The sequence below is a fragment of the Malania oleifera genome, chromosome 2, assembly GCF_029873635.1.
Source record: "Malania oleifera isolate guangnan ecotype guangnan chromosome 2, ASM2987363v1, whole genome shotgun sequence".
Classification (NCBI taxonomy): Eukaryota; Viridiplantae; Streptophyta; class Magnoliopsida; order Santalales; family Ximeniaceae; genus Malania; species Malania oleifera.
Genome location: NC_080418.1, coordinates 52111719 through 52137734, shown reverse-complemented (window position 1 = coordinate 52137734; position 26016 = coordinate 52111719). Strand labels below are relative to the sequence as shown.

Genomic DNA, 26016 nt, shown 5'->3' with positions numbered 1-26016 from the left:
GCTTGAGTTTGAAATCTTATTTATATATTATAATATTATATTATATTAATATATAATTATATTACATTATATTATTTAATTATTAATAATTAATTAATTAATTTTAATTTTATTTTCTATTTTTTATTTTATTTTATTTTATTTTTGAAATCACTACATAAATATTTTTGAAGAAAAATCTATTGAGGTTAAATCTTTGAAGCATATATCATATACATTTCCATCAAAGATTGCATAATCATTATTGAGAAAAACACACATATAATTATTATTGAGAAAAACACACATACTGACTTGAGCTTCATTTCATTTGTGTGAGTGTATTTGTGTCTTATTGTTGTACATCATCTGCTTGTATAAGAAGCATCTTTATTGTACACAAATATTGTTATCTGTTGTATTCCCGATGTGTGATCGTCGAAGAGGATTACACTGGTTTGTAACGTGCATCGAATTGCTTAGACCTAGTTAAGAAAGCACCGGATGGTTTAGACCCAGTTAAAAAAACCAAGTACACATTTTTAAGATGTGGTTGTAAAGGTTGGGATCAGCCATGTGAATCTGACTTAAAGTTTCCCTTAGCCAGTAAGGAAATGATATTGTAAACGGTGTCACTCCACCCGTGAAGTGAACTTTAGTGAAATACTCTTGCTTGTAAGCTTGAGGCGAGGACGTAGACACAATTGCCGAATCCCGATAACATATCTTATTTCGGCTCTTAAATTCCTACACTTTAATTTCCTGCACATGTATGCTTATATTTAATTAATTATGAATGTGTGCATGTTTTAAATATAGTGAATGATTCGAAAATACTGAACTTGCTATATCTGTTTTAAATATCTACTCAGTTAAATTGTGTTGGGCTTTGCAATTGCTTAGAAGGATCTTAGGCTGTGCTATTCTGTTTGCGATTAAAATTGAACCTAAGCATAAATTTTTTAAATATCCAATTTACCCCCTATTGGGAATACACCAGTTCCAACAGTTCCTTGAACTAAATAATCATTAACATATATGATTTAAATAATAAAAATGCAAAAAAAGTATAAATTTTAAAATTAATAAAAAATAAAATTATTAAATTTAATAGAATTATTTTAATTAATTATTATATTTCAAAACTTATTTTTTAGTGCTAAAAGAACAATCTTTTTGTACATGAAAATTTTAAAATAGTATAAAATAAATTTTAAACCGCATAATATTTTCCTTCAAATTTTTCAAAAATTTATAGATATTTTTTATTTTAATTATATTTTAAATCAGTCATTTTATTTTATTTTAATTAAAAATAAAGTATAAAATAAATGATTTAATTAAAAAAAATCTGCATATTTAAGTATTATGACAATAGGTTGTCATACCAATTGAAAATTATAAAATTTGGTTTTCAATTTTTTTGAAAACTGCAAAAAAATTCAACGATAAAAATATAAAATTGCCAATGAAAACAAATGCATTGTTATAATATAATTTTTCATTGTACAGGAACGTAAATAAAAGACAAAAAATAAAAATGACACCAAACAAGCTGCCAGTCAATCGGACCAGATGAATTAGTTTGTCAACCTAGAGGTTGAACGGATGATATTAGGATTATATTACATACACACAAACACATGCATGCACGTACATAAATATTATGTATGTAGATAAATAAGATTTAATGGTGAAGGTGATGATAGTGATAATGATGATAATGATGAATAATACTAAGAGATGATTTGAACCAACTAAAATGCCTTCTTGGTACTTCGACAATGATGATGAATTATTTGTGGCTTCTTATCATCAGTAAGAGTGCTAAGGAACTGTTTAATTTTATGTGTCATTCCAATTCTATAATTCTGAACCACATAAAGTCCTTACTCAGCCCAAAATGTCTGAGAGAAAGAGAGATGGGAGGCAATTTAGTATTTTTAATTTTTATTTTTCAACTTGCACAGAGGATGAATACAATGAATGAGTACATAATTATTCACAATTTCCTCAAAAAAAATAATGCAGAACTTGACGATAATTCAAAGTTATAGCAACGAAGCAATGTTCTGACTTGCCCAATAAATGAAATCTTCGCTTGCATTAGCGAGCATCGACTCTCACCAGCCTTTGCCTATGAGCCACAGCCAGTCGAGTGTTACACCAGCAAATATGCCTCCCAGAAGAAACAGCACAAGCAGATTTCCCAGGGCATTTTGCTCTGGACCCTACAAAATTTTAAATGCCATGAATTACAATCAGGAGTGTCTATCTCAAGCTTTAAGCGGTGCTTTCAAGTGTAGTGTAAACACACCTTATAACCTTTGGGCGCAGTCGTGAGCACGCAGACAGTGAGGTACCCATTGGTCAACCCCAAGAAGGATGTAAGCATTATCATCCAGCCCTGGTCACCATATTTTGCTGTGAAATAGAATGCTGGGATAAGTAAGAATCTTGATAGAATTGCGATCATGAGTCCGCTTCGAGATTCCAATTTCATGCATTTCATGAGTGGAAGGTATCTCCCAATAAGATCCCACACATTATACATTGCTATCAGAACAAGTGCATACCTAAAGATCACCAGATATTAGAATAACAGGATGCGTGGGGCTATATATATATATATATATATATATATATATAAATAGGCAATGCAGTTCCATATTGTGGTGAACCCTCACCATGCGCCTAAGCTATGTGATCCAGTATCTTCGGATAAGAATCCAGGGAAAATTGATAATGTCAGCACGTAAATCAGAAACAAATCAAGTGCAAAATCAATGTTCTGAAAAAACAACTCTTTGCTGCTCATCCGCTGTAGTTGTTTTGGATCTTCCTCAGCCTGCAGAAATTTCAAAATGTAACAGCAAATTGATTATAAAATACAAGTCAATACAACTGTAAATAAAAGACATGGATATACTTCTTCTCTAGGCAGCATTTGGATGCCACCAGCTGCAAGGTCTGCGGAAACAGTTTTGGATCCTTCTGAGGCAGCCTTTGAGCGATAGTACTTCACAATCGGTAGCTTTGGGAAGATAAATGCATATAGCAGAACACATAGCAGCTCAAAAAATGAGGAGATGGAAAAGAACAGAACTGCATTGGAGAATAAACACATGAATCATCAGCAATCAACAGTAACAAGTTGATTTAATCAAGATTGCTCTGTTTATGTGGAAGCATCAAACAGCTATCACTCTCCATAACGCTGAAATGTTTTTGCAAGATATGGGTATTAACTCACTCTACAACAACAAAATGAATGGGCAACTGATCAGTTTTGTAGGGATTTCTAATTGCACAACATTCTGTAACAACTCTTAGCTTCAAGCATTGAATACATAAATACTTTAGATAATAAAAAAAATGGTTGCAATACATATTGCTTCTTTCAGTATACCAAGCAAGGGAAATTTAACTACAAACATGTGTGGCACAACAGCGTGTTTTTTTACTCAACCATTTCATGAAAAAACCAATTGAATGATCAAATTAAGTGAAGAAACCAATCCTCGAAAGAAATAGATTATATCTTGCATGTAACCGGGTAAATTGAAGTTCAGTACGTTTACAGATCAATCAACATCTGCGTTTGTTTGATAGAAATCTATGCCAGCTTTGATCAACAAACTGATCACCTTCTTAAATTTCTCAGTCAAGTTCGATAAAATCCATTTTTCCAGTCCATGTTCAAGTTAACAATAAATAAATTTAGAAAACTTGTGAATTAAGTTCAGAGAAAAAAATTATATTTTGGTGGGAAGAGATCACAAATTGTCAGCTAAGCCAGAGTCAAGTATCTAGTAGATAAAGAAAAATTAACCACACGAGAAATTAAAAGGAGCATCATGAACCAGTTTTGTATCTGTCTAATGCTCAAGTAATTGGTCTATGGCTAATTCCAATAGAACAGAATAGAATAAGAAATTTTGCAAAAATAATCAGAAAGTTGTAACTTTAGCAACCAACAACGATGGGAATTAACATACTAGCTCCTTTGCGAAGACCATTCTTGGAATTCTCAAATGCTGCCTTTGTAATTAATCTCAAAGCAGAAGTTAAAGCTCCTGATGCAGCCAACCCGGCAAGGAAAGACTAGAGAATTTGAAACAGAAGATTCAGAAATCAAGAAACCAGATCAGATAGATATAGGAGACCCAAAATTATTGAACTTGTAAGAAGGCTAACCAAAAGTACCAACTTGAATGAGCTCAGGTTGCATGAAGGAAAGGTCTCCAACCATTCCACCCTGAACATGAGCATCTGCAACCCCAAAGACACCGGTAATAGCACATAATCCAATAAATGTTCCAATTCCTCCTTTCCCTGATGTAGCTAAATCCAACTGTAAGAGGGAGAAAATGTAAATGGTCTCTGCTACAATTCTGGAGTATGTCAGAAGAGACAATAGTTCCAAAGAAAGGAAGAGAGGAAAAAAGCCAAAAAAAAAAAAAAAAAGGCACAAAAGTCTTACAAGCAGAACAGCCAGGGAACTCAGGAAGAAAAGGATGTATCCAGTTAGATTTCGTCTTCTAGTATTGATTTTTGCTTCATTGTATGCCAATATTGCAAGTGTTCCAAGTGCAAATGGCTGATATACAAGTGTAAGTACCCTTGAGGGGTGATATCGCTGCATAAGAAAAAAAAATTTTAAAAAATTATTATAATCACTTGGGCAACTCCACTTTGCAACAACAAATCATTTCCAATCTAAGGCAGCTTTAAACCTATGAACTCCAAAAGAGAAATTTTAAAGTCTGAAAAGTCAGGATCCAGAAATTATTAAGGAAGATTCTGTGAACTTGTTAGGGAAAAGTATGAATCAGGGTAGAAATCAATAATGATTAAGAGAATATATTTCTTAACATAACAGTATTTATGAAGAATGGTTGAGCAATTTGTTTTCAATTTTTGAGAACACAAACATTAAGTTAACTATGGTGCCCACATTTAAACCATCATAGATCATTAAATGAGCAGAGAAGGTTGCCAACATTATACATGGCCATGTGGTTACAGAATTCAAGAAACTCTGGTTGCTGACAAATTTTAAATGGAAAACCTGACAGGTTTTGTTCTCTTCTTAATGATTCCATGGAGATGGTAAAGTTGGAAGTGATGATGACTAGCATGCTGTTGAAGATCATTGCACTGTATAAAGACACAGGATTCTATTTGAGGCTGATGAATTTGCATTAGTTCTAGAATTTAACCAAGTCATGTAACCTGCAACTAAGATATACAACTTTCTAGGGAAAATTAAGTATGATTAAGTGCTGTAAAATTTACAGGTATGTACACAAGTCATTCAAAAATGCCATTCTAAAGAATATCTATCAGCCGAAAAGAAGAAAAGAGTGCAAACGTTGCAAGAGAGCAATCACCGGGAACAAGTAAACATAATAATCCTCGATTGTCAGCATACTGTTCCACGATAAAAGACACCCATTTCCGAGAAGCCAACATACAATCACTGCAGCATATTTTCCCTGCCAATAGTGGCAAATATATATATTAGTAATGTAATCAAAACTCAGAGACCAAATCTTCTTCATCTAATTAAGTTCCATTTCTCCCATATGAAGGAATGAAGGAGTTCCATTGCAGACCTCAAGTTTAACTGGCGCACCATTTTCATCAGGGCCAACCATGGCTGCTTCCTCACGAACAGCTCCTGCACGTATTGAATAACATGGAATTGGAATAGCAAGAACTAGAAAATTATGCCTCAAACCCACATGGTTACCTATTTTAAGAAAATTACACAATGAAAGAATGCATCACAATTTACTAAGTAATTAAAAGCACTAGATGTTCCAGGATTATGATTGGCAAATAATGCATAGCCAACAAGTTATGAAACTACCAAAACACAGGCCTGAAACCGGGAATTCTTCAAGTCAATGTCAATATAACTGCATGGATACCTTAAATCAAAAAGACCTCATCATCCCTTTTGATAAAAACATTAAATAACAAAACCATTTGATTTGTATTTTGCGGAGTTGCACACTTGCACAAAATTCAAAAATTGAACCTGAAATATTCATTCAAAAAAACATAAAAGCTCTGTTCAAAACTTGGAAGGTACTAAGCAAGAGAAGAAAAATATGAAGGAGACCACTCTTTCAAATATAGTCATCAAGAAAATAAGATACGTAGTAAATAAACAAAAAAAATTGATTTTCCCTATCATTAACATTTGATTTTTATATTTTTAAAGTTCTTAATCATATTAGTACAAAATTTCATTTTTAATGATATCTAATATAAAAAGAAAGCACTTGGCAAATAAGTTTCCAACCTACTTTTCTTTTCACTCCTTTCTTCAAACAAAATTCTGGATAATTTACTTCTTATTTAGCTTTAGAAAGGAATTACGAAAAAAAAAAAAAAAAGCCGCATTGCTTTCATGTTTTTTTAAACATATATAAGAACAGCTTGGAAAACAGTAAACCAAAAATGTTAGAGAACTGGAAACAATGAGAGAAACTTTTGTAATTCTTTGGAAAACTGAAAATAAAAAGTAAAAATTGTTTTTCACAACTAAACAGATCCTAAGGCCCTTCAAACAAACAAAAATGGGTACTTCACATCAACAAGGCCCCGAATTTCCCAAAAGGATAATCAGACATATACCGAAAACTAATTAAAGTAAATTTCAAGTACTGCAACCAATCAATTCATATAAAATTCCTGAGCATCAGACCAGCCCCGAGACTTCCATACAAATCATAACATATAATCACATAAAAAAAAACTATCCACCTTCTACGAGAGAAGGAGACTTTCAGAAAGGAAGAATCAATCGATATAACCTAAAAATATGCCTATAAACAATTATGAAATGAAGACATGATACAGAGATGAACTCACAAAAAGAGTGAATACGATATGAACAAACGAAAGATTCTGGAACCTTTTAAGGGATTTTGGGAACGGTGTTTTTTTTTATCAAGATAGCGTCAATGGGGAGAAAAAGATAAACATGGCCTTACAAATGGAAAATGATGAAACGACGTCAACCCTTTTTTGCCCTTTTCTTGTTTTCAATCTGAAAAGTTTTTCCAGGAAAATTTTTGCAGCTGCTCCGGAGTGGCAGTTTCCTTCTCCCCCAAACGCGCCAAGAATGAAGAAGCAGGAGCTGTCATGTTTGGTCGCACATGTAACGCCTCTTTATTTTTCATATGTATATTTGGGTTGCTAATAAAAAAGTTTGGATTTTTTTTTTTTTTGGAAAATCAATTTCACTCTTATGATAATTTTCTAAGATGTGGTATCAAGCATAATGTTGAATCTTATTTTATAAACCTATAATAGTTACTTTACATATGAGGATATCTTAACGTATGATGACCATTATATTTTTTATCAAATTGGTAGTCACCAAAGTGACATCCAAATAATATGATTTCAATATGATAAAAGTGATGTAAAGGTTTTAGTTTCATGGTGGATATCCGTAACTTATCCTATTATGTCTAACCTCTGGTTTATTGAAATTATGGTCATTACTAGTGAAGCTACTAGGTTTTTTCCTTTTCCCTATCTGTGAGAAAAAGAGTTGGAGCATTTGTTTTTTGTCCCACATTTAATATGTTTTTTACATTTGGTTGATTATGCATTTTGAAGGGAAAGAAAAGTACTTATGACATTAAAGCTATAAGGTGTTTTGGAATGAATTAATGACACGTCTTTATTTAACCCAAACAATATATATGATGATGCACTAGATTGTTTAATGTAAGTATAATCGAACGTCACATTAAGTTTTTTAAAGATTATTGACACATTTTAAAGTTATTCTTGACATTTTTTAAGTTATTTTTTCAAATTCATTTTCAAGTTTGTCTAATATTCTAGGGTTGAAGGGCTCCCGTTTTCAAATTGGAAGGAATGAATTCTCATTATGCTAGAATATTTAGACTTAGATTTATGCATCCATATGGTTGAAACACAAAAGCGGATTAACAAGTTTGACTTAGGAGATAGGTCTTATGAAAGTTACAAGTGTTCTAATTATGTTGATTAGGAATAATTTCAATTGCTGATAAGGCATTATCAGATACACTAATGACAACTTTGATTGTAAAGAAATACGATGGGATTAATGGTGTGCGAGAATACATAATGGGACTACTAGTGTGTAAAATAAAGAAATCCATAAATAAGTTAAAACAAGCTTCCTACGGATAGTTGAGGTTCATGACATCATTACTTCTTTCAAAGGAAATAATGATGATAAATGTATATCCAAAGATTTGTAGGAGCAAGTTTGTGTTTTTTATTTTATGTATGGATAGTATTTCTTTAATTTCTGAGAACTTTGTAACGCAAGACAGAACAGATGTATTGTTATGTTGGACATTGAAATTTGTCATAGCAGGTTTAAGAGAATATCCAATTTTTCTCTAAAGGCATATATTTATTTATTTATTTTTAAAAAAAGTTCTTGAAAGGTTTAAGATTTATAACCCCTATCATGAAAATTTATAGACTAATTGAAAATCAAAATTTTGCCAATATTGAAAGTAAATGAAAGCAAATGAAAATATTTAATATGCATTTTTTATTGGAAGCATGAATTAACTCATGCATGTTCTTGCAGCGATTTTTGTTATGCATTGGAAGTTAGAATTCTATCATAAGACCTCCCAAGTAATTTGGTTGAGGAATTTCATTTAGGACTTTTGATTTTATTTCAAGTCTCATTGAAACATTTTATAATATTTTTTTTCCTCTAAAAGAAACAAGTATTTAAGAAAGTCAAGACGCATAAAATTGAGATATTTTGTTATTAGAGAGAATGTGTGAGATAAAATGTGTTAATTAAACATATTATATGCCAAGATAATGAGTAGACTCATTGATTAAAGTGTTGGCACCTAAATGCATAATGAGCATGTAAATTCAACAAGTTTGGCGTATGTTTTATAATTTATATATGTTTACATTATTAATAATGAAAGATGATGGAAAATGTTTATGATGTTTTGACATTATTGTGAGACTAATTTATGACATGAATATGACTGAATAGTCCATATTCTTCCTTATTATGACTAATTTAAATAAATGCCAAGCATATGATATAGGAACTATGTTAGATAGTTTATATAAAACTGCAATAATCCACCTTCATTGTTTGTTAGGTGTATAGTGAATGTTAATCTAAATAAAAGAAATGTGTTTCTTGATGTGATCATTTGATCAAGTGGGAGAATATTAGAAATATATATATATATATATATATATATGTATGTATGTATGTATATATTTGTGCGCGCGTGTGTTTGGGTGGGTGATCTTCTTGATCACATTGTATGTGTGTCTATATATAAATAATTAATTAAGTATTGAACTTTATATTAACTTATTAATGAATATATAAAGGTACATTGACCAAAGTTAAGTATCTTATTTATTGGTATGTAAGATACAATGACCAAAGTTATGTATTTATAATGGTTAATGAAAAGACTCCTAATCAATATACACCGAAATAATGGAGATGCATTGGCCAAAGTTATGAATCTCCTTATTAATGTAGTATTAAGGAATGCTTCACATTTAATCAAGGTACATTTACCTTGGAGGAAGGGAAATGTCATCTGTAAGTTTATGAATCTTTGATGGAATGAGTCACTTACAAATTTCTATATAACAGCCTTTTGGTCCCTCTTATCACTTAATAATCAAGTTTTGTAGAATCTCCATCACTAAGCTAAACATGAGAGTGAGTAAGGGGAAAGAAGATCAAGTTGTATTTTGCATGATAGAGACCTGATCAATAGAAATAAAAGGAAAGAAGAGCTAATTACATTGAAATTTGATTGTCTCAGTGAAAATATTGTAAGGTATATTTTAAATTTCTTTTGTTATGTTTACTTGATCATGGTTCACAAAATAAGCTCCAGATCCTTCTCATGAAAATTTCTAACAGTGATAATATAAAGGTATTTCTATGAAAAAATTTAGTTTATTAAATGTAAACTGGATCATGCCTAATGTTGATGTTCGTTCAACTTGAACAAGCGCAGAAGAAGCACACAATCAAAAACGAATGAACCAACAACCACTAGTGCAATCATTCGATGATGAAATATATCCAGTGTTTTGCTTCGTACCCTATGCAGTTTGGCATGTACCACAATGAGACACAATTCTAGCAACATCTCTTTTCAAACTAAGCCAAAAGAATCTATCCTCTTTCATGACAATGGTCTTATCTCTACCAAAATCACCTGTAGCACCACCTGTATGCAATTCCCATATCAATTGGTCACGTAGAGATGTAGAGGGTATGCACAACCTTGTCCCTTTAAATAAAAATCCACCATGGATCACAAAATCGAGATGGGTTCTAGGAAGTCCCTGTAACAAGTCATAAAAAATATCACAAAAATCAGGACATTAGGAATATTCTCTTTTAATACACTCAAAGCCCATGACTCTCACCTCTAATGTCTGCAAAGTGGCCACAATTCGGCTTAAGGCATCATAAGCTTTGTTTTCAACACCAGCTCGGTGTTTGAGCACAAAAATGTACTGTTGAATGTATTCAACCCACTTTACATGCCTATGATTTAATTTCTTTTGGGTGCTCAAATATCTAAGGGTCCAGTGGTTAGAAAAGAGTACAAACTCCATAAAAGAGTAATGTCTCCAGTGCCTCAAAGATTGAAACACAACACAAATTCTTTGTCATATGTGGAGTAACACTATTTTGCATCATTCAATTTCTCACTAAAGAAGGCAATAGGATGACCCTCTTGACTAAGCACTCCTCCTATGCCTACACCGGAAGCATCACAAGCAACTTCAAACAATTTGTGAAAATCAGACAGGTGAAGCACAAGTGCTTTGTTATCATGTCTTTATGTCTAAGAAAGCTTTGGTTGCAACTTTATACCATATGAATTCACCTTTTTTAAGACAATTTGTGATGGGTGCCATGAAGGTACTAAAATTCTTAATGAACCTTCGGTAAAATGTGGCTAACCCATGGAAGCTTCTTACTTCATGAATGTTCGTGGGAGTGAGCTAATTTTGAATGGTCTTGACCTTTTCAGGGTCAATAGAAACTCCACTTTCAGTCATAATAAATCCTAAAAAGATTACCTTAGAGGTCATAAAAGTACACTTTTTCAAGTTCTCATACAATTTTCGCTCTTTTAACACTTCAAACACTCTTCTCAAGTGAACTAGATGCTCTTTCCTTGCTTGGTTATAAATTAGGATATCATCAAAATAGACAACAAGGAAATGCCCAATGAAAGGTCTCAAGATTTGGGTCATCACTCTCATGAATGTGCTAGGTGCATTAGTGAGGCCAAATGACATCACCAACCACTCATACAAGCCATCTTTGGTTTTGAAAGCAATTTTCCATTCATCTCTAGGTCGTATTCTTATTTGGTGGTATCCTTTCTATAGATCAATCTTTGAAAATATTTTGGAACCAACCATTTGATCAAGCATGTCATCAAGCCTATGTATGGGAAACCTATACTTGACAATGATCTTATTAATTACTCTACTATTAATACACATTCTCCATGTTCCATCTTTCTTAGGAGTGAGAAGGGCGGGACATGCACACGAGTTCATACTCTCTTAAATAAAACCTTTACCTCTCAACTCATCAACTTGTCTTTTCGATTCATCATGTTCTTTGGGATTCATACTATAATGAGGCAAATTAGGCAAAGATGATCCTAGAACAAGGTCTATGGCATGTTGAATGTCTCTCATGGGGGGCAATTCATTTGGAGGTTCAGAAATAACATTCTCAAACTAGAAATTGCTTTTTATTTAAAATGTGCAATGAATTTCCAACCTTTTCTTTTCCTTTGAAATATTTCCTTTTCTTGTCTTGCTTACCATTTTTATCAAGGCTCAAGAAGACTCAAGACAATCTTTTTTTCCCAGTACACCTAAAGGTATAGGTGTTGGCACGACCATTATGTGAAACATCAAGGTCATAAATCTAAGGTATTCTTAAAAGAATATGTGCAACATCCATAGGAAGGATGTCACACCAAATTTCATCTTCATAGTCCGCAATTTTGATGGGAACTAAACATCTATGGCTTACGGGCATTATCGCTACATTTACCCAAGCAACTTTGTAAGGATGGGGATGAGGTTCAACTTTCAAATTCAATTTTTTCAAGGCTAATTTTGAAACTACATTCATGCAACTCCCTCTATCAATGATCATTTTGAAACTTTTATTCTCCTACTTAATGTAAGTATGGAAAATAGAAGTTTCATTTTTTGCATCTCATGACATTCAATTGAGCAATTTCATTTTCCTCAATTGACAACTCATTCTCACTTGCTACTTCTTTGAAAATACAAGGTTATTCTTGACTCACTCTAAAAATGAGCAGCGCAAAGGCTATCCTAAGTATAGGAGTTTTGTCATGTAATAAATAGCCCAAAGGCCAGATCGTTTCCTCAGTGAATGCTGATTAATTTCAAACTAACGTTAAAACAAAAAGGAGAAAAGAAAAACACATACACACAATTCTGATTCGATTTCTTAGGGTTTTTGAGAGTTTGTGATGAAATTGAAAAAGAGCGAAACCTAAACTATGAACATAACATGTATAAGCAATAAAATAAATTCTGTGAAGTTAAACAAACCAAATAACTATGTCAAGCCATTATAATTTATTCAATCATTCAACGAAAATAACTAGACTTAACAATGGCTTTTATAAATAAACTCAAACAGAAATACTAAATTTCAATCCAACAATAGATTCAAACAAAGATAAACTAAACTTAAACTTCAACAAACTTAACACCTTAATAATTTAAATGAAAAATAGATCCAACAATATCAAAAAATAAACCGAACTTAACAATGGCTCAACTAAAAATAAACGAAACTAAACAATAAGTAAGCTCAAACAAAGTCTTAAATAAAGATAACTAAACTCATACCAAAGAAAAGTTCCAACAAGATATTTAAAATGACATTGAAGTAAAATAAGATAGCTAAATAAAAACAAGGGAAAGAGAGAGAGAGAGAGCTTAAACAAAAATTAATCTAATAATAATAAAAATTCTTCAATAATGAAATAAACTTAACATACTAATTAACTTAAACAGAAATATAATTTGTACAATAAATTTAAATGAAAACAAACTAAACTCGAAACTCAAACAAGTATAAGTTCCAGTAATGACTTTAAATAAAAAAAAAAAACAAATTGAACTTAACAATATAAATAACCCAAACAAGTATTTAAATTTAAACAAAGTGAATGAGAGATAGAGAGAGATGAAGATGGCCTTGGAGTGTGTTGCACACAACAGCAAGGCTGCTGCCCTTTCCTCTACTGTGGCACAAACCCGAAAAAAACTCTCTTGCGATTGCCTTTCAAAAGAGACCTCCTCTAAAAGCACACTCTCCCGAGACCCCTCAAACCCTAGCCTTTTCTTCCATTCAAATCCCCTACGGCCAGTTGCCCTTTAGAAATCCAGCGCACCACATGGCCTCCCAACGCATGGCTTATGCATAAGTGGGTCGTCTCCTCAAACAGCTCACATTAAATGTGCTCTAGCTCATTAAATGCATGCATGGTTTCCTCATTGGCAGCCCACGTGCATGCGGCCCAACTCCCAATTCCTCTCACACACTGCCCACTTCATTCTTGTTCATGGCCCATGCACGAATTCAACTTCCCACGGCCTTTACGGCTTCATTTAATGCTCACGGCCAGCCCATTTCAAAAGCTCACGCGCCCTTTTTTGAAGTTGCATGGCCCATGCTTCATTGCATGCTTGGTCGAGGCTCACGTGGTCTTTTCACATGCAAGGCTCCCTTTTACGTGTATGGCCTCTCCTCACATACATGGCCTTCATATTTTATTCTCAAGCATTGCCCTGCAACAATTAAACATGAATATTCGTAAATTTATGGGCAAAGCTAGGATAATTATCTCATGATTATCAATTGAGCTCAATGATTAAAATACTGGACATAATTAAGTATTTAATTAAAATTGTAACACGTAATTAATGCATTTAAATACATAATTATGCAACTTTGATGCGTAATCATACCCCCAACTAACGTTTTGCTAGTATCTAGCAAATAACGTGAATGCATTCATACCATGGAAGTAGCAACCATAATTCCAGTACTTTTGAAAATCGCATGCCATGAAATATGCTTAAGGAGTTTAGGAACATAGGAAACAAATTAATCCAAATAAAATATCTACTGAGAGATTTATATAACATTAATAAATCAGCCAAGGTAATGGAATGTAACAAAGTTCACGTGCATGAGAATAAAACTAGAATTCCAATATTGACTACCAATAGACATTAATGGTTTCAATCATAACAATTAATCTAAGACAACTTCACGGTCTTACCCTAATTCAAAACCATTGTAGTGGTGACTTTCACACTATTACACTTTAAAAGGCACCCACTTTATTATTTAGTTAGGATCTCGGTAGTAGGTAGCCGTTTCCAATGCATGAATGTACAATGTTGGCTTTCACGCTACTACACTTTAGATGGCACCCACTTATTTATTTAGTTAGCCGGTAATAGGTAGCCCTTTCCAATACACAATTGTTTCCCTCTTTTTATTTATTTTTTGTTCTTTTCTCTCTTTTTCTTCTTTTCTTTTTTGCAATTGATCCTTGGCTTGTCTCTTATTTTCATTTGCTTCATTTTGTTTTCTTTTTTATTTCTTTTCTAAGCCATTAGGATATGGTTCGTTAAAGTCCCAAAAAACTGAAGTACACATTAACCAAAAATGATCTAAGGTAGTCTTTCTAAGTCTTCTAACCTGTGTAGTGTGCGTAACAAAACTTTCAACATCCTTTCCTTGGTTGAAAGTAAGTGAAATGGATAAAGTTCTCTTTTGATTTAAACTTTAATTTGCACTACATCCTACATGTTCCATGTCCTCAAAAGAAAAAAAAAAAAAATTAGCATGTAACGTTCACAAATAAGGAATTTAGCATGCTTTGAGCTCAATACCAATACTTTCCTAAGGTGGACCAAACTGACATGCAAATATCTCATGTAAATATCACATTAAAACTCATCAGATGGAACCACATAATTGCACATGCAAATTCTCTCCCCCTAACTAAATAGAAACATTGTCCTTAATGTGAAAGCATAAGGGAAATGGAAAAGATATGCTCGGGGGAAACAAACTAACATAAAAGCAATAGAAAATCACAACTAGAAAATGCAATAGAAAAAGAAAATAAAGATGCAAATAAGAATAAGTAAAACAAAAAGAAAAATAAAAAGAAAGATAATAAAATAGAAAGGTCAAAGGACTCCTCTAGGGTCTTGCAGAAGCAAAACCTCTTCATGTAGATCGAAGGGAGTCATAAATGGCTTGAGACATTGTCCATTGACTCTGAAACTATTGTCATTCTTTGGATCTACAATGTCTACCATTCTATGAGAATGGACCTCTTTAATGACGTATGGGCCACCCCATCAGTACTTCAGTTTCCTAGTAAAAAGATAAAGTCTAGAATTATAGAGAAGCACTTGTTGATTAGGGAAAAGTTGTTTGTCTTTAATTTTCTTGTCATGTAGTGACTTAATCCGTTCCTTTGCTAAGCGGGCATTCTTGTAGGCTTCCCTCTTGGATTTTTCAAGCTCACAAATCTACAACTTTCTTAAACCTTTGGTATCATCAAGTGAAAAGTTAATCTGTTTTATAGCCCATAAAGCACGATGCTAAATTTCAACAGGTAAATGAGAAGCCTTACCATAAACTAACCTGTAAGGAGACATCCCTAAATTAGTCTTGAATGTAGTTTTATAGGCCTAGAGTGCATCAACCAATTTTTCTGACAAATCATTCCGATTAGGATGGACCGTCTTGTCAAGTATGATCTTGATCTCTCTATTGGCCAACTCAGGTTGACCATTAGTTTGAGGGTGATATGGAGCAGAGACCTTGTGGATCACTCCATATTTTTGCATGACTTTTTCAAAAAATTTATTGCGAAAATGCAACCCTCCATCACTAATGATCGCCTTGGACATGCCAAAACGTGCAAATAAGTCTTTAAGAAATCAAATGACAACCCTATGATCATTTTTCCTACAACGTATGGCTTCCACCCATTTTGACACATAGTCTACAACAACTAAAATGTAGGAATTCCCAAAAGAGTTTGGGAAGGGTCCCATAAAATCAATTTCCCAACAATCAAAGATTTCAAGAGTTAAAATAGGGGAAAAAGGCATTTCATTTTTTGCTATAATTTTTCCAAGTTTCTGACAAGGCTCACAGGCCAATAGAGTCCAACTTTGTAAAATTTTTGAAATAATTTTCTTTGCAGCAATGTGGCCTCCACACACTCCACTATGGCAAAAATGCATCACAGAGGTAAACTTACCATTAGGCGCACATCGATGCACCAACTGATCAGAACAATATTTAAACAAATAAGGATTGTCGAAATAATAACGTCGTACCTCTGCAAGAAACTTACGCTTATCCTGAGCTTCCCAATGCTTTGGAATTCGATCGGTGACAAGGTAATTTAGAATATCCACAAACCAAGGAGCGTGTGACACTGCAAAAAGATGTTTGTCAGGAAAATCATTATTTAAGGGAGAAAGAGATAAAGATACATTAGGTAGCTGCAAAAAAGAAAGATGATCAGTTACAACATTTTCAACTCCCTTTTTGTCTCGAATGACAATGTCAAACTCTTGAAGAAGAAGAATGCATCGGATCAATCTGGGCTTAGCATCCTTCTCTGCCAACAAATACATAAAAGTAAAGTTGCCAGTAAAAATAATAACAGGTGACCCAATGACATAAGAATGAAATTTATCTAAAGCAAACATTACAACTAACAACTCCTTCTTGGTGGTGGTATAGTTTTTTTTTTAGCATCATTTAAAGTACGACTTGCATAATAAATAACAAAAGGCTTGTTATCGACTCTTTGACTAAGACCAACACTAAGAGCGAAATCACTAGCATCAATTATAATTTCAAAAGGCAAGTCTCATCGAGGAGGTTGCATAACCGTGCAATTGTCAAGTGTTTCTTCAGGGTCTCAAAGGCCTGTTGGCACTTATCAATCCACAAGAAGTCAGTATCATTTTGCAATAAAGCGCACAATGGTTTAGAAATACTACTAAAACCTTGAATAAAATGCCTATAAAAGCAAGCATGGCCAAGGAAAGACCAGATATCCCTCACTATCCTAGGGACAGGTAACTGGGAAATCAACTCTACCTTGGCTCTATCAACCTTTATACCACACACAGAAACTAGATGACCAAGTACCAAACCACTACTTACCATAAACTGGCAGTTCTCCCAATTTAACAACAAATTCTTATCTTCACGTCTTTTCAAAATAGTAGTTAAAATTTTCAAAAAGACATCACAATATTTAACAAACACAAAAAAGTTATCCATAAAAACTTCACACATATCATCTAACATGTAAAAAAAAAAAAAAAAAAAAACTCATCATATAGCGCTAGAAAGTAGCAGTTGCATTGTATAAACCAAATGACATTCTATGAAAAGCATAATTACCAAATGAGCAAGTGAAGGTGGTCTTCTATTGACCCTCTGGTGCTACATCAATTTTATAGTATCCAGAAAACCATCCGCGAAATAATAAAAAGCATTATCAACTAATTTCTGAAGTATCTGATTTAGGAAAGGTAACGGGAAATGATCTTTTTGGCAAACCGAATTCAGCTTATGGTAATCGATATACATTATCTAGCCCGTTACCTTCCTAGATGGGATCAAATCTCCACTAGCATTTTCAATAATAGTTACACCATATTTTTTTGGAACTACCTATGTTGGGCTTACCCACTTGTTGTTGGAGATAGGAAAAATGATGTTTGCAGCTAATAATTTTAGCACCTCTTTCTTCACCACCTCTTTCATGATAGGATTTAATCTCTGCTATGCATCACAAACTGGTCTCACATATTCTTCCAGAAATATGTTATGGGAACAAATTGAAGGGTTAATACCCTTGATGTCTGTCATAGTCTAGCCTATTGCTCCTCGATGTTGTCTCAGTACTTGTAATAACTCAGTTTCCTGCTTCAAAGTTAGATGAGAAAAAATTACCACTGGGAATGTGGCCCCAGCTATGCCTAGAAAAACATACTTCAAGTCCTCAGGTAGTGGCTTTAACTCAAGTGTAGGGACTGCTTCTTCTGATGACTTCATGACTTTCGATAAGTCAAGAGCTTCAAAATTTGGCTTATGCCAACAACTTATGTAACCTACATCTAATAACTAAGGTGAACCATCTATCTTTGTGAACTGCCCCTCTAATTCTGTCAACTCTTTAGATGAAGGAACTCTCATAAAAAACATTAGGTTGCTCAGAAGAGTCTTTCTCAATGCACTATTAGAATCAAGCTAGTATCGATAACAACTCTGAAATATAAAAGTCATCTATCACATCAAATCCATGTACCTCTGAGCCATCATAACCACTTGACATCTTGCAAGAATTGAACACATTCATCTCCAATGTCATATTCTCAAATGTGAGCTTCAGTATTCCACTTTGACAATTGATTTAATGCATTGGAGGTAGCAGGGAACAAACACCCAAGAATGACAGGTGCCTGGTAAATGGTGGAGACTGGCTGTTGCATATCCAAAACTACAAAGTCCACTAGATAATAAAATTTGTCCACTTGAACCAACACATCTTCAATAATACCCTGTGGCACTTTTACTCATCTTTTAGCCAATTATAGCATCATGGAGGTCTTCTTTAGCTTACCCAACTCCAATTACTCATATATTGAGAATAGTAGCAAGTTCACACTACTTCCCAAATCAAGTAGAGCTTTCCTAATGCGAGATTCACCATTCACAATGGAAATAGTGGGGAAACTAGGATCTTTGAACTTTTGAGGAGTTTCACTCAATATCAATGCACTGACTTGGTCTATCAAGAAATCCTTCTTATTCACATTCAGTTTCCTCTTCACTGTGCACAAATCATTCAAAAATTTTGCATACTAAGGAGCCTATTGTATGACATCTAAAAGCAGAATATTAATCTTCAATTGCTTGAATATTTCTTAAATTTCAATGTCGTATTTTGTTCTTCTGGCTAGCTATCAACCTCCGAGGATAGGGAACACAGGTCGATACCCCTTACTAGTCTCAGTCTCCACATTGACTGACTTCTTCAATTTTGGGCTTGCTTCTTCTAATTTTTCTTTGGCTTCATCTATCTCAGTTACATATTCAGGTGTTAGGACAACTGTTTTTCTCCCAGGTCAGGAAACTTCTTCTCCACTTCTCAAAGTAATAACCGGCTTTTGCCGTTTCAATAGAATCTCCAGAGACATTATATACCTGTTGCTGTTGTTGTCGATATACTTGAGGATTAGGCTAAGGCTGTGCCAAAAATTTCCCTTTCTCTAGTGGACTCAATTTCATTCCCATCTTATTAATGATGCCCCGAAATTCATTTATGGTATAAGTGTTCTGACTGTTAGTTGTGACCTAAATCTACATGAATTAATGAAGTGTATTAGCCATCTGTGCCATGCTATCATCAAAAGAATTCTTTGGTGGAGCGGGTGCATTGGATTGGAATCATAGGGGTGAATAGTGTTTATCTGATGTGGTTGATACTGATGCTGAGGAGCAACCAGATGATCTATCGGCAGAGAAGGTGGTGCATAAGACTGAGGAGGTTGCTGAAACTATGAAGAATATTGACCAGATTGATCATTCCTCCATGAAAATTCAGATGACTCCTCTATATCGGATTATAAGTGTTTGAGAAAGGCTGATTTGGTGCTCTATTAACCTAATTCGTCGATTGCATCTGATCAGACCTACTCTCCTATAACGTTGGCATAATCGGACAATGCTGAGTCTTATGGCTAGAATCGGTGCATAGAGAACACACCTCAACTGGTTTCACAGCTTTCATCTTCTCTAATTCCATAACCTCTACCCTCCTAGCCAGAGCAACAATATGGCCTAGACATTAGTTTCCTCTTTGACTTCATATTTACCTCCACCACCACTTTACTTTGAGAGGTTGTATTGCCAATGGTGCTTGATCAGATTGTGTATTCCATTATTGAGCACTTTCAGCTAGGCAATAAAAAAATGACAGTGCTTGATCAGGTTCCTAGCTAAAGAATTCCTCATTGCACATGGTTTGAACAAACTGCTTGCATTTAGGTGTGAGAGCTATACAAAAATAGTTAACCAGCCTCCAAGACTTGAACCCATGATGTGGATTATAGGGATCGGCAACCATTCCCCCTTTCGTACGCCGACATGGTGACACACGGATGACTCCCGAATGTCTACAATGTTTGCTAACCGTTGTAGAAACTTATAGAAGTACTTGAAGACTTTTCAGCATAAAGAAGACCCGAGTTTTGATTTTGCAATTTCGAGCTCAACACCCTTGTGGGCCCCACACGGCTCCTTTAGGCCCCATATAGATTGGGCATCCCTTTTGTCTATTTTTGTCTTTAATTTGTAAGGATGCAAGACAACTTGCTTGCATGTGTAGGGTCTTGTAAGTATAAGTGTCTTTAATATGTGTAGTGTTTAGTGTGGTAGTTTCCCCATATTAGTTCTCAAGGCTATGTCCCCCATGCTTATGAAGAAAGTCAATGTCTTGTCTTCCTTTTCTAAGTCTATATAACTCCATTGTACTAGTTGGAATGGCAGCTAAGTTTTTGAATATAATATATTTACGGAATTTCCTTTTTGAAGCTTGTTAAGCTTTATTTCAATCTTTGTGATTGAGTGGCAAGAGGCTACGATGTTCTCCTCGAAAACCTGGTGGTGTGATCCCACTAGTTATCCAACACTTTTTCACCATCTCTTACATTTTTTTCGCCACTTCATACACATACAGCTGCAGTACCTTCACTTATTCAAAGCCATTCAAGGATTTCCTTATTGTGATTCGAATTCGTGGTGAACAATAGTAAGTTTTCCAGAAATTTCCCACGGTAAGATTGTTCTTTTATTTAACCCTTGAATTTTTTGAGAACCCTTGTTTAAAGCTCCATAAGCCTTGGATAAGAAATAGCTTTGAATCCTTGCATTTTTATTCAAATCCACAGCGGGTCAGTCAACTAACCTTGATGGTTAGTAGACTAGCTTGGGTTAGGCAACTAACCCCAATGGTCAGTCGACTAACCTACTACTAACTCTTGGGAAGCGATTGACTCTAAAGCTCAGTCGACTGTAGTCACTCAGAACTTTGATTTTTCAGCATTTATACACTTATTTGCTTCTTAATTGTGGGGATATTGTTGTGATAACATAGACTTATATTCTTAAATGATTGAATAACATCCTCATAGCATATTACTTGATTTCTTTGTAAAAGAACCTTTGAGATTGAATTACGAATCAAATTATATACCTTTTCAAAATCCTTGGACATGTGAAATACAACATGATTTATTTTGTCTAAGTTTGATTGGTTCAATTCTAAGTTTAAAGTGTTTCTTGTGTATATGTTGATTGAGGGTTGAAACCATAGGACTAAGTCACCCTTACCTATCCTACATTATCTTGGTATCAGAGCCTAGGTTAGAGCCTAGGTTTAGTTAGGGTGAACCCTCAAAGTCTCTTTTTTAGTTGTGGGTGGTTGCCCTTGTGTTGTTATGTTTTGATGACAACTAGATATGGGAGCCGTTATCAAGGTCGTAGGACTGATATAGACTGTGATACCCGTCTAGATGAACTTCAAGACCAAGTTCAAGTCTTAACTCAAGACTTAACTCATGCCCTTGCTAGGATAGAAAGGTTGGAAACAAATTTAATTCCTGACCAACCTCCAGAAAATCCTAGACAGCCCTGTGAGATTGAACATGAACTTGCTTCTCACTACTTTAGGGAAACAAACAATCCTCCAAGAGAAAGGACGCCACCCTTAGAGAGACCTCTGATTCCTCCTCCACCAAGACCATATTCTCCTAGAAAATTTCAGTGTGATGACCCTTATATTCCACATTGGAATGAAGAGAATTAGGATGAAGAGGAATTCCAACCTAGGAGACCTTTTCATAGGGACAATTATGACCCATAAATGGATATCATGAAGAGAGTGAAAATTGAAGCCCCTACTTATGATAGCCTAATGGGTCCAAAGATTTTTTTAGGATTGGTTAGTTGAAATGGATTCATATTTTGACTGGTATAAAATGCATGATCCACACCGAGTGAGGTTTGCAAAAATGAGACTAACTGGGCAAACTAAGCTTCATTGGGTAAATGTCGAACGACAAGAAGCTTTCCTAGGTCATAGACTCATAGAACATTAGGACTTGATGAAAAAAAAAAAAAAAAAAAGATTGACAGAAAAATATGTCCCAATTTCTTATAGGGAACATCTCAGCTCTATAGCCTTAAACAAGGTAGTATGAGTGTGACTGAGTATATAAGCAAGTTTGATGAGCTATCCATTAGATGTGGGGTAGAAGAGAGCATTAGCCAAAAGATTTCTAGGTTTAGGATTGGCTCGAAACCTGAACTTAGGAAAGAGTTGTTTCCTCATCACATTGACTCCCTTGAGCATGCCTTTAACTTGGCACATGATTATGAACATATGAGTAAAGCTCAATTGGGTAGGAAATTTGGAAAAACCTCCAATGACACGTACCAAAGAAAAGCCACATCTTATGAAAGGACTAGACCTACCAACATGGGTCAAGTTACTTCAAGAGGTAGCAATCCCACAGTCCTGCAGCCCTTGGACAAAGGAAAGGCTCCAATGAATGGGACCTCCAAACAAATGTATGGAAGTGTTTTGTGCTACAAGTGTCATAAAAAAGGTCATTTTACAAAGCAATGCCCCACTAGGAACTTAGCCATTGAAAGAGAGGAAGTAGAAGAAGAGTCAGGAGAAGAACACCCTTACATTCCTGAAGAGGTAGCTAGTGAGGGTGAGATATCCATAGAATACGAAGAAAATGCTACTGTGAATGTTATGCGATGTATCATGGTGACACCTTGCGAACAAGAGGATTGGCGCTGAACTTCTATTTTTCATAGTTATATCAAGTGTGGAAATAAGAGTTGCAAAATGATCATCGATGGTGGAAGTTGTATGAATGTGATTTCAAAACCAGCTTCATAAAAATTAGGATTGAAGGTTGAATCCCATCCCAATCCATATAAAGTTGCTAAGGTGAATGCAATAACCATGCCCGTAAGCCATAGGTGTCTAGTCTATATTAAGACTGCGGACTATGAAGATGAAATCTAGTCTAACGTCCTTCCTATGGATGTTGCCCATATTCTATTAGAAAGACCTTGGCTGTATGATCTTGATGTCTTACATAATGGAAGAGCTAACACCTATACCTTTGGGTGCAAAAACAAGAAGATTGTCTTGAGTCCTCTAGAGCCTAAGAGGGACAGACAAGACAAGGAAAAGAAAAGTTTGAAAAGAAAAGAGAAAGTTGGAACTTGTTTGCATATATTAAGTAAGAAGCAATTTGAGCAAGAGAGTGAGGAGACACATGTTGTCTATGTAGTGGTAACCAAGGAAAAAGACTCTTATGCTCTAGAACATGAGACACCACATGAAGTGTCACGTATACTTGCTAAATTTAATGATGTTATCTCTAAGCCTCCAGATGAATGACCCCGATAAGAATTTAGCATGCTATAGATCTTGTTCTAGGATAATCTTTACCCAATTTGCCTCACTATAGGATGAATCCTAAAGAACATGAGGAATTGAAGAGACAAGTTGAAGAGTTGAGAAGTAAGGGATTTATTCAAGAAAGCATGAGTCCATGTGCATGTCCCGCCCTTCTTACTCCAAAGAAAGATGGAACTTGGAGAATGTGCATTGACAGTAGGGCCATTAACAAAATCACAGTAAAATATAGGTTTCTTATACCTAGGTTAGATGATATGTTGGATCAAATGGTTGGTTCCAAGATCTTTTCCAAAATTGATTTTAAGAGTGGATACCACCAAATTAGAATCAGACTTGGAGATGAATGGAAAATTTCCTTTAAGACTAAATATGGCTTGAACGAATGGTTAGTGAAGCCATTTGGTCTTACCAATGCACCAAGCACTTTCATGTGAGTGATGACTCAGATTTTGAGACCCTTCATTAGGCACTTCCTTGTTGTATACTTTGATGACATTTTAATTTATAGTCGAACAAGGAAAGAGCTCTTAGATCACTTAAGGAGAGTGTTTGAAGTTCTAAGAGAGTAGAAGATGTATGCACATCTAAAGAAGTGCACCTTCATGACTCCTCAGATAATTTTCATAGGGTATGTTGTTTCTAAGAGCAAAGTTTCTGTTGACCCTAAGAAGGTCAAGGCTATCCAAAATTGGCCTACTCCCAAAAACATTCATGAAGCATGAAACTTACATAGGTTAGCCACATTCTATAGGAGATTCATTAGGAATTTCAGTCCCATCATGGCACCTATTACCCAATGTCTAAAGAAAGGAGAGTTTGTGTGGCCTAAGGTTGTAACCAAAGCCTTTTTAGACATCAAGAACCGGATGACCAAAGCCCCTGTACTATACCTCTCGGACTTTCAAAAAATGTTTGAAGTAGCTTGTGATGCTTTCGGAGTTGGCATATGAGGAGTGTTGAGTCAAGAGGGCCATCTTGTAGCCTTCTTTAGTGAGAAGTTAAATGATGCTAAGCAGCGTTACTCTACCTATGATAAGGAATTCTATGTTGTGGTCCAATCCTTAAGGCATTGGAGACGCTATTTACTCCCTCATGGGTTTGTTCTTTTTTTAAATCACCAGGCCCTTAGGGACCCAAGCATGCAAAAGAAACTTAATCATAAGCATGTAAAGTGGATCGAATATATCTAGCAGTATACATTTGTGCTTAAACATCGTGACAGTGTTAAAAATGAAGTTGCTGATGCTTTGAGCTAATTAGTGGCCACTTTACAAACTTGGGAGGTTAGAGTAATAGGCTTTGAGAGCATCAAGAAGGAATATTCTCAATGCTCGAACTTTTGTGACATCTTCTCTGATTTGTTACAAGGACTACCTGTATCCCATCTAGATTATGTGATCCATGGTGGATTCCTATTCAAAGGAACCAGGTTGTGTATCCCCTCTATGTACCTTTGTGACCAATTAATATGGGAATCGCACACAGGCAGTGCTGCAGGTTACTTTGGTAGGGATAAGACCATTACTATGGTAGAGGATAGGTTCTTTTAGCCTAGTGTCAAGAAGGATGTAGCTAGAGTTGTTTCTCATTGTGGAGCTTGCCAATCTACAAAGAGTAGAAAGAAGAAAACTAGTTTATACACTCTTTTACTAATACCACATACCCCTTGGCAAGATATTAGCATGGATTTTGTGTTAGGACTCCCTAGGATTGCCAGGAAGAATGATTTCGTGTTTTTTGTTGTGGATATATTTCCCAAAATGTCTCATTTTATTCCATGCAACAAAACACATGATGCTTCAAAAATTGCATTCATTTTTTTGAGGAAGTTATAAGATTGCACGGTCTCCCCAAGACCGTTGTTTCTGATTGGGATGTGAATTTTGTTAGTTATATTTGGAAAACTTTGTGGGCAATCTAGATCTTTATGTGGCTACTAGTTAGGATTTGCTACAACCTCACTCTGATACCAATTGAAAACCAAGGTGTAGTCCCAAGAGGGGGGGTGAATTGGGTTATTAAAATTTTCTTTTAATTCTTTTTAAGATTCTTAACCTCTTGTTGATATAACAATCACACAACAAAGTGTTTACTTGTTTAGAAAAAGCTTATTTACTTGTTGAATCCACAAACCAACAACTAAAGTAATCAACACAACACAAGTAAATAAGACTTAAACAATCAACCAACAATTTAACAACTAAAGTGTTTAATCCACAAATACCCAATCAAGATAGCCTTTTAGCAATTTTCAGCTTTTCAAGAATTCAAGATATTTTCTTGTTTGCAGCCCTGTAAATATATGTAAGTTTGATTCAAACCTTGTAGAGAATGAAATATATTCCTTCAA

At 34.6% G+C, this 26016-nt stretch overlaps 1 protein-coding gene across 3 annotated transcripts; it reads right to left on the bottom strand.

Annotated features, from left to right (window-relative positions):
* Positions 1 to 1815: 1815 nt before the first annotated feature.
* LOC131149523 (equilibrative nucleotide transporter 3-like) lies at positions 1816 to 7166 on the bottom strand. Of its 3 annotated transcripts, none has more exons than XM_058100044.1 (10): positions 6987 to 7166; positions 5598 to 5662; positions 5373 to 5477; positions 4463 to 4618; positions 4190 to 4333; positions 3978 to 4083; positions 2909 to 3084; positions 2667 to 2827; positions 2297 to 2555; positions 1816 to 2210 (listed from the first exon to the last, which is right to left on the bottom strand). In XM_058100044.1, the coding sequence occupies exons 2-10, from the start codon at positions 5637 to 5639 to the stop codon at positions 2103 to 2105; spliced, it is 1257 nt and encodes a 418-aa protein (XP_057956027.1). In that variant the 5' UTR covers positions 5640 to 5662; positions 6987 to 7166; the 3' UTR covers positions 1816 to 2102. The 3 variants fall into 3 exon arrangements, with proteins under 3 accessions (XP_057956027.1, XP_057956026.1, XP_057956028.1); XM_058100043.1 differs by having other exon boundaries at positions 6865 to 7131; XM_058100045.1 differs by lacking the exon at positions 6987 to 7166 and adding an exon at positions 6908 to 6949.
* Positions 7167 to 26016: the final 18850 nt, after the last annotated feature.